This window comes from Amblyomma mixtum, chromosome 4, assembly GCF_055824585.1.
Source record: "Amblyomma mixtum isolate Tamu chromosome 4, ASM5582458v1, whole genome shotgun sequence".
Classification (NCBI taxonomy): domain Eukaryota; kingdom Metazoa; phylum Arthropoda; class Arachnida; order Ixodida; family Ixodidae; genus Amblyomma; species Amblyomma mixtum.
This window is the reverse complement of record NC_143015.1, coordinates 143,722,700-143,731,957: the sequence shown is the minus strand read 5'-3', so window position 1 is coordinate 143,731,957 and position 9,258 is coordinate 143,722,700. Positions and strand designations below refer to the sequence as shown.

At 55.3% G+C, this 9,258-nt stretch overlaps 1 protein-coding gene across 1 annotated transcript; it reads right to left on the bottom strand.

Moving 5' to 3' along the window:
* Window positions 1-4,008: 4,008 nt before the first annotated feature.
* LOC149348564 (kelch domain-containing protein 3-like) lies at window positions 4,009-7,979 on the bottom strand. The gene is made up of 2 exons (XM_089541796.1): window positions 7,760-7,979; window positions 4,009-4,178 (listed from the first exon to the last, which is right to left on the bottom strand). Exons 1-2 carry the CDS (start codon window positions 7,977-7,979, stop codon window positions 4,009-4,011), a joined length of 390 nt encoding a protein of 129 aa, XP_089397922.1.
* Between the last annotated feature and the right edge of the window lie 1,279 nt (window positions 7,980-9,258).

Below are 9,258 nucleotides of genomic sequence, written 5' to 3'. Positions count from 1 at the left end.
CTGACACTGCAACGCTTCGAGTTCGAAGTGCGTTACCGCAAAGGCACTGCAAATGTAGTCGCCGATGCGCTGTCACGGGCGCCGGTCACTGACACCCAACCGGCCGGCCAGGACGAGGAGGAGGCAGAGTGGCAGCTGTCTCCCCCTCTGCGGAAGGAGCTCGTTGCGGGGAGTGCCCCGTCTTCGAAGCCCCGAGAGCACGTGCACCTCGTTGGAGCGGGGATCCCTCTCGAGGTTGCGTTCAGCAGAGAAGAGCTTGTCAGGGCTCAGCAGGAGGACTCATTCTGTCAGGAGTTGATCAATAGTCTTAGTGAAGAGACAGACACTCCGACGAGTCAGGCCAAATTGCGCTGTGAAGCCACTGGTAGTGTGGTTGGCGCTAACTCTAGTGTCGCTGGTATTGCGGCGAGTGAGTTGGAGAACTTCCTGCTGGACCGTGATGGAGCTTTGCTAAAATACGTGCCAGGCAAAGAGGCCTCGGATGAGAGTTTCAAAGCCGTTATTCCGCGCAAACTGCGGCGCGCCGCTATGCGGCACTATCACGACGCAGACGGTCACGGGAGCGCTCCAAAGACATGGCAGAAGCTTTGTCGGTTTGCTACCTGGCCGGGAATGAAGGCTGACGTATGTAGATATGTACGAACATGCCACGTCTGCCAAGAGAGAAAGCCTAGAGGTGGAAAGGCACCCGGCTTACTCCAACCCGTCATAAGCACCAAACCCTGGGAGATCCTGGCGTGCGATTTGATGGGGCCGCTGCCGCGCAGCAAACGAGGATACAAATACGTGCTGGTAGTCACGTGTCACTTCAGTGGGATCGCTGAATTGTACCCGCTGCGAAAAGCGACTGCCCGGGAGATCCTGGCAAAGCTGTGTGAAGTGTTTTGCCGCTACGGCTTCCCAAAGCGGCTGATCACTGACAATGCCACGTATTTCACATCGAAAGTTTTCCGTGATACGTGTGCAGCAATGGGTGTCCGGCAGCAGAAAACCACGTGCTACCATCCCCAGTCCAATGTGAGCGAGCGCCGAAATCGAGATATCAAGCCGCTCCTGGGCGCATATGCGAGATCGCACAATGATTGGGACGAGCACTTGGACGCCATCTCCTTCGCTCTGCGCACGAGCACAAATCGCTCGACCGGCTTCACGCCGGCTTTTCTCATGTTTGGCAGAGAGCTGAACACGCCTATGGACACAATTCTCATGGAAGGGTCGGAGAGTGTCCGCGAAGTCACGGCAGATGTTGACGACTACGCAAGGCGATTGCGCGAGCGTTTGGCAAATGCCATTAAGGAGGCGAACCGCAGCCGCGCAAAGGCCAGGGCAAGTCAAAAGGCCACTTATGATCGCGCACACAGAGACGTGGACTTTCAGATGGGAGACCTCGTTCTCAAGCGCAATCACGCACTCAGCGATGCAGCCGCAGGTTTCGCGGCCAGTCTAGCGCCCAAATGGGTGGGACCCTTCCTGATCGCTGAGAAGCTTTCGCGGCTCAACTACCGGCTGAAAGACCCGAGATCGGGCCGAATCAGCGGACCCATTCACGTGGGAGAGCTGAAACAGTACTTCCAGAGGGAGGTTGCTGTGGAAGCAGAAACGCCACCCGCGCAAGATTGCGCCGAGGCGAGCGAAGCCCAGAGAGATCTCTACAGGCATCGCTATAATACCCGAAGCCAGCGAGCTCGCTGGGGCAACGGGAGAATGCCGAAAGCGTGAGATCACGCACACGGCGGCGTCGGTTGCCAAAACAGCTCGAGATCGAGCAAACGGCGAAGGAACGCCAGACGCGCGAGATCGCGCACGGTGGACCTCATGCAAGGAGATCCTTGCCCCCGACGTCACAATATCCGAACTGAGCGAGATCGCCGAATGTGACCCATGCCGACCACGGCAAAGCCTGGTGCGAGAGGTCTCGTGCCCACCCTGCCTGTGTGGATACACAAGCCGGTGTAGTTCCTGTGCCCGGAACCGTGCAATACGCCCGCTCGGAGGAGCCGAGCCCCCTCCGGCTGCCCTGATTTACGGCCCTGGCTTCAGCGACGGCACGGAGAGCGGCGCGCGGCCGGGGTCGAGCCGCCGAACTTCGCCCCCACACCATCGCACGGGGCATCGGCGGCGGTTCCGGAGCAGCGCGGGGCGAGCTGACGACGGGCGGCCTGAACGCGGAGCAGGCCGGCTTTCGCGGGCGCCATCCTGGTCTGGCCCGCGCCCCAGGCGCAGAGCTACCATCCCGGGGCCCAGTCTCCGGAAAGGCGGCATGGACCTGCTGATCCGCCGAGTTCGCTTCAGCGGGTGGAGGTCACTATTGAGAGAGGGAGGGTGTGGGGATTCATGTTGCCCCTCGCCCGCCGGATGCACCCTTCTCTCTCTCGTGGCCTACCACGGCTCTTCCTCTGGCGGCCCCCGACATGGAGCGGAGGGGAGGCGCCCGCGACTACGCGTCGTCACGTGGGCAGCCCTCCTTTCCCAGCCGTCTCGGTTTCGGCGGCCGCGCGGGCCGCGCGCACGGACACAGTCTGATGGAGAGTTGACAGCGAGCCTTGAGAGAGAGCGGACGTGACATCAGCGGCGGCCCAGGTGACCTGAACTGCTCTGTGCCTGTCTCCTGTGCCTGTGTCCTGTGCCTGTTGCCTGCCGCGGCTGTCTGCGCGCGACCGAGGAAAACTATTGGGAGATCCCAATTAAAGCTCTTGCCTGCGGGCTTATTCCTCGGAGGTGTTGTTCTTCGCGGCCACAGGTGTGGTCGAGCTAGCGGAGTGGCGTTGGCCCTGAGTTCAGGGTCCGAACCGTGCCAGTAACCCCACAAGATATAATATAACCTGTCGACGCATCGGAGTGGATTTCACCGATCGTCGTCGTGAGGAAGAAGGACGGTTCAATTAGGTTGTGTGTGGACCTACGTGAAGTGAACAAGGCAGTAATTGCCGATGCTTTTCCTCTTCCGCATACAGAGGAATTACTTCATGAACTAGCTGGAGGAACGTGCTTCTCAAAGCTCGACTTAGCGTCGGCATACCACCAGCTAGAACTGACTCCGGAAAGTCGGGGACTAACCACCTTTATCACACACGAAGGATTGTTTCGTTTTAAGAGAGTGTTTCTGCATACTGCGCTTGCGTGGTCCCGTGTCATGCGTCTGGTCTGAACCAGACACCACAGTAGCTTTAAAGCAAACAACTGCTTCTCGAAAGTTGATATTAGCACACACGGAGAGAAAACGAAAACAAGCTTACACATTGACAGGATGGGGCTATTATAGGGGCTGTAACGCAATACAGCCGATCACTTCTCTGTCAGTAATAAAGAAAACATATTATCGCTGATAACGAAGAAAGAAAACACCAATAAACGCACAAAGACACGCTGCATACTTCTAAACTCTGTTTAATCAACGTTATTTAGACTGCTCAGACAGCGCCACAGTGATCAAACACGAGCCTGCTGAATATGCATGCACAAATCAGATGTAGAATGAAAAGCGGCGTCTTTAGTCCACACCGGCCAACTGTGGACCATGTGAATGTCTTGCGACACGACGCTGATATTCCGTTATTAATTCACGCTGGGCGGAGGCCTAGAGTCTTCATTCTAGCTGCGAAGTCAAACACGTGTATGACAGAGAACATGCTACAAGCACAGAAGGCATGTCTCATGGAGACAAGTTCGTTCACCTGCAGATTCTTGTACTGGATGGATGCCGCCCTCGTGCCACCAACGACAGACAGCCGGTCACCGACCACACGGCAGCACTGGCGCCGCCTCTCATCTTAATTACGCTCTGATGAGAAGTTTCAGGACTTTACTTATGGATGCTTCTGAAATAGGTCTACTGGAGGCAACTGTAGGCGGCTAATATGTACAGTTGTCCGTTGCCAACAAAATATAGTGGCTGCATCTGTCCACGGAGACCGAGCAGTTCGCCTGCGGAGAGAATGAGCTGGGGGCGGTCGTGTCAAAGTAGGCCAGCCGGTTGCAGTAGACTTCGTTGAGAATCCGGCACGGCCGCTAGGCGTCACTGCATCCGCCCCATATGTACATACGGTCTCCAATGGCCGACGCGGAGTGGAAGCATCGCAGCTCTGCGGGTTGGCCCTTGGCGTGCAGGTGCTGCGACAGCATGCTCTCCAGGTCTTGGATGCGCACGCCTGGCGAGGAACCATCCGCTTCGATGCCGCCTACGATGCATGCACAGCTGCCGTCACACTGCCATGGCGCTTGGTCGCATACCTTGGGACGGCTCGTGTTGTAAAGGCAGTACATAACTGTCGTGTCCGGTCGCTGTGTTGAATGCAGCGAAAGACGCACACGGTACTTTAAGACTTCGTTTATTTAAAGCCGATGAGGGTGCGACCAGCGTCGACCGAGGCAGGAGCCGAACTGGCCGCCCGAAGAAAGGAGGGAGCGGAGAAGCGTCCACGGGAGGGAGTGGCTTCACAAAACAGGAGGAGGACGCGGGGGCGCACCATGGGGGGGCATCTGGCGACAGCGTGCGACGAGGGGCAAGTGGTCGTTAGGAGGAGGATGCGAGTGGTCGTTAGGAGGAGGATGCGAGTGGTCGTTAGGAGGAGGATGTGGGGGCGCACACACACAAAAGCAATAAGGGGACACAACACTTCCTTCCCCCTTAGAAAGTTGCCTGGTATCGTGCAGGGGGTCGGCGCTCACGCGTGGAGGCGCGCTGGCTTTGTGCGCTCGGGGGAGAAACACTTGTAGGCTGGCTGTTGTTCGCTGTGTCTCCTAGGTCTGTCCTGGGCGAAGTCTCTTCTTCCGGGAAGAGGTGCCAGGCTATGTGGGAAGATGGTGCACGTGTTCTCTCCGCTGGCGGACAGCTCTCAGACGGCGTCGTAAATCTACGTAGCTGGTTGAGATGTCGGCGTGCTACTGTGCCATGTATGTTGACGAGCCAAGAGCGCAGGCCTATGCGTCTGACAATTGTAGCTTCCTCCCAGCGTGGCTTTTTCAGAAACTGTCGGGCGAGGACGCGCTGCCCCTCATTAAGCGTGCCGCAGCGCGGAATTGCTTTTTCTTCCCGGAACGTCTCTGCCTTTGGCTCGGGGAGGATGGCTGTGAGCTGGGTTCGCATTTCACGCTCGAACATCATTTTCGAGGGGGTCTCGCCTGTTGTGCTCTGAACCGTCGTGTGCTGCTTGAAGAGAAAGCGCGCAAGGCGGCGCTGCCGCGAGCCTGTCTGATCTCTTTCAAGGGCGCGTTTTAGCTCGGCTACGTAGCGCTCGGCTTGTCCGTTTGTCGCTGGGTGGTAGGGGGCCGATGTAACTGATGAGATCCCGTTGTCGCGATAAAACTTGAGGATCTCCGCAGACACAAACGGTGTTCCGTTGTCCGACACTACCTTGCGCGGCAGGCCGAACGTTGCAAATAGTGATCGGAGGTTGTCAATGACTGCTGCCGAAGTCGTCTGTCCCATTTGCCTTATCTCAAGCCACTTTGTGTAGGCATCTACGACCACAAGGAAAGTGCAGCCCTCAATTGGTCCTGCAAAATCAATGTGCAGTGTGTGCCATGGTGTGTCTGGCTTTTCCCATTCTGGGACAGGAGCTTTCGGCGGGGCGCTCCGGCTGCTCTGGCAAGGCTTGCATTCTCGCACCACTGTTTCGATGTCGTTGTCAATGCCAGGCCACCACATGTAGCTTCTGGCACACTTTTTCATTGCAACGATGCCCCGATGTCCGGCGTGGATGAGAGACATAGCTTGTGCGCGTAGTTCTCTCGGCATCACAACTCGGGACCCAAATATGATGCAGCCGCGATGGGTGCTCAACTCTGTAGCTCGCCTGCGGTAAGCGTCGAAGTTGTCCCCTTTGAGTTTATGCACGTTGCCTTGTTGAACAGCTGTGTAAACTAGCCGGAGAGCTGCGCACTTCTGCGTAGATGCTGCAACTGTGCCTGCTGTAAGCGGAGGTTCTGGCAGTGCTTCGAACATCAGAACGTCTCCTGGTGGAAATGGTTCGTCAACAGTTGCGTCTAGTGGCAGACGGCTTAGCGCATCGGCGTTTTGATGTTTACCAACCATGTTCTGGCTCGGCGTCTGGTGTATGCCGCATATCATCACGCCTAGTGGAGAAAACCAGTTTCTCCCTAGAAGGCTTGATCCTGTGCCCTTCACAACAAGCAGAGGTAGCGTATGGGTCTGGCCGTTGTAGTTAACCTGCACGTTGGCAGAGCCCAATAGTGGCAGATTTTGTCCTGACCACGTTCGCAGGTGCGTGTCGTCTTGTTGCAGGGCGGGTGCGTCAGATGGCCATGAAGTTCGGAACGTGTCCTCACTGATCAGAGTACAGGCTGCGCCGGAGTCCACCTCGAACTTAATCAGCTGGTGATGTACGCTTACTTCTGTAAAAATCTTCGGTCGCGTGCCGAGATTCATGGTGTTCAGGTCGTACAACACAGATGGTGTTGCTGATGTTGTTCCATGGAGATCAGATAACGGCGTATTCTCTGAGGCGTTGACGCTGTGATTAGGCTGGGAAGGTGACTTTATCTTGGCAAGTCTCCGTTTCGTAATGCATGCTCTTTCGATATGCCCTCGCTTGTGGCAAAAATTACACGTGGCTGACTGAAATCGACATCCCTGGGGGTTGTGTTGGTCGTCACACCGCCAGCAGCGTTGTGCCTTTTTGACCGATTTTACAACAACAGAAGGCTTGCGCACCTGGTTGCTTGTCTGGTGTACCGGCTCGGTGTTCCGGCGAATCCCTCTCTGCTGGTGACCGGCGCTCTCCGCTCGAACGGCGATGTCGTAAGCTTTGCTGAATGTGAGGTCCTTCTCAGCGAACAGGCGCTGCTGCAGTGACTCGTCACTCAGTCCGCACACAAATCTGTCGCGTAACATCACGTCCAAGGGAAGCATGGTGGTGTTAGCAGAAGAAGCTGCGTCTCCCTCCTGCCCGGTAGCTGTTGTCGACAGCGTTCCAAAATTGCAGTCGGCAGCGAGCTTCTTGAGCGCGGCTACGTAGGCGCTCACAGTTTCTCCTCCCAGTTGATCTCGTCGTTGGAAGCGAGCCCGGCTGTAGACCTCGGATGGCCTTGGGTCGTAGTGCTTTTGCAGCGCTTTTACGATGTCGTCGTAAGACACTGCCGCTGGTGTGCTTGGCTGAATAAGGGCGCAGACAGTATCGTAGGTCTGCTCCCCGCACAGCGTCAGCAGGTTGGCCCTCTTCAAGGCTGGGTCTGTGATGTTGTTAGCTTCAAAGTAGAACTGAAGGCGTCCAACCCACGATGACCACGATGAGCCGTTGAACTCTGGTATCTGATTGGGAAACCCTCGCGTAGCCATGGCTTGTCAATAGCGTTGCGTAGCGCGGGTCGAATCCACTTTCTCGTCGCCACTGTCGTGTCCGGTCGCTGTGTTGAATGCAGCGAAAGACGCACACGGTACTTTAAGACTTCGTTTATTTAAAGCCGATGAGGGTGCGACCAGCGTCGACCGAGGCAGGAGCCGAACTGGCCGCCCGAAGAAAGGAGGGAGCGGAGAAGCGTCCACGGGAGGGAGTGGCTTCACAAAACAGGAGGAGGACGCGGGGGCGCACCATGGGGGGGCATCTGGCGACAGCGTGCGACGAGGGGCAAGTGGTCGTTAGGAGGAGGATGCGAGTGGTCGTTAGGAGGAGGATGCGAGTGGTCGTTAGGAGGAGGATGCGGGGGCGCACACACACAAAAGCAATAAGGGGACACAACAATAACGCTGCAGGCCCCGTTGCCATCGTGGCCTCCCCAGAGGTAAATGCTGCCGCCGTACGCCACAACCTGTGACCGCGCCTCCGGTAGGGCTCGTCTTCAAGGTGCGGTTCCTTCTGGCTCGGTAGGCAGCGCAGGGATGCCGTGTCGGAGACCTGGGCGTCAATCGGATGTCGGGTGATGTAGTCCTCACTAGTGAAGTAGCCGCCATACGAATGTATCTTATCGTCGATGGCGGTGGCCGTGCGGTCCACGCTGTGATGTCCACCCTCCAATCGCATCGTCCACGTTTTTCTTTGTCCACTTTCAGCTTTCTACAATGTTCAGCCTTGCACGAGCTGGGGTTCACTTCCTCTTCCCTCCGCGTGGCCTTGATGTCGATACCAATCGGCGCACTGCCGCTGACTTTCCAGATGTTCACTCCTTTCCCTCTATGTCTCTAGTATAGTGAACTAGAATAGTATACTAGTTCACTATAGTCTCTAAGTGGCATAAGAGGATCCTCGCCCAGCTTCGGCCCTCACTGTTCGAAAGCGTTCGTACGTGCCACTAGCGGTACCACCGGACGTACTATATCCGCTGCTATGGACGAGGGTGGCACCGGTGAATACTCTCAAGGTTCAGTTACATTACAGATGAGTACCCATGAAAAAGCAGAAGATTGGACAGCCATCAGCGCAGCTCATTTGGTAGAGCACTGGACGCGAAATTCGGAGGTCGTGGATTCCGATCCCACCGGCGCCATGCGGTTGTTTTTCTTTACCTTTGATTAATCTCCCATCAATTAAAACTAGAAATTAAAAAGAGATCCCCTATGCCCCTTGCTTTCAGTTCAGTTCAAAATAATATAATTGTTTCAACTGGCCCTCCTCCGATCTGCCGCCGGAAGCCGTACTCATCGTCAACTGCATCGACTTCAAGAAAAAGATTGAGGCCATCCTTATGTAATCAGTAATCTTTATGTATCCTGTAATCTTTATGTATCCTGTAATCTTTATGTATCCTGATCTTTATGTACTCTGTAATCTTTATATAATCTGCATGTAATCCGCCCATCCCTCATGTAATGCCCCACAACTGGGGCCTTTGAGGTAATAAATAAATAAATAAATAAATAAATAAATAAATAAATAAATACCCTCCTGCACGGCACGCAGGCCTCCGGGAGAGGAGTAACGGTTTATTTACTACCAGACTAACACAAATTTAAATGATACTGCAGCTTCCAGTTCAGTCAGTTCCTTTTTCACCCTATAATCTGGGCTTCTTAATGCTTCGTTCCATACTCTATCATTTTCATACTTGCTTTTTCCTGGAGCTTCTTCGGATTTTCTGAGGGCGTGATGTTTCAGTGACTGTCTGCTGGCTTCCGTGATGTATGCCATAACGGCCAGCTCTTTCCATCCCCTTATCTTCCAAAGTGTTCATACTGTTTGCAATAATCTCGCCCTCAGTTGGAAAGCAGCGACGGCATTCTTGAGTGTTAACAGGCGTTCTTAACATACCGGAGACGTACTATCGGAGACGTATACCGGTTTACCGGACGATGCCCGCGCATGC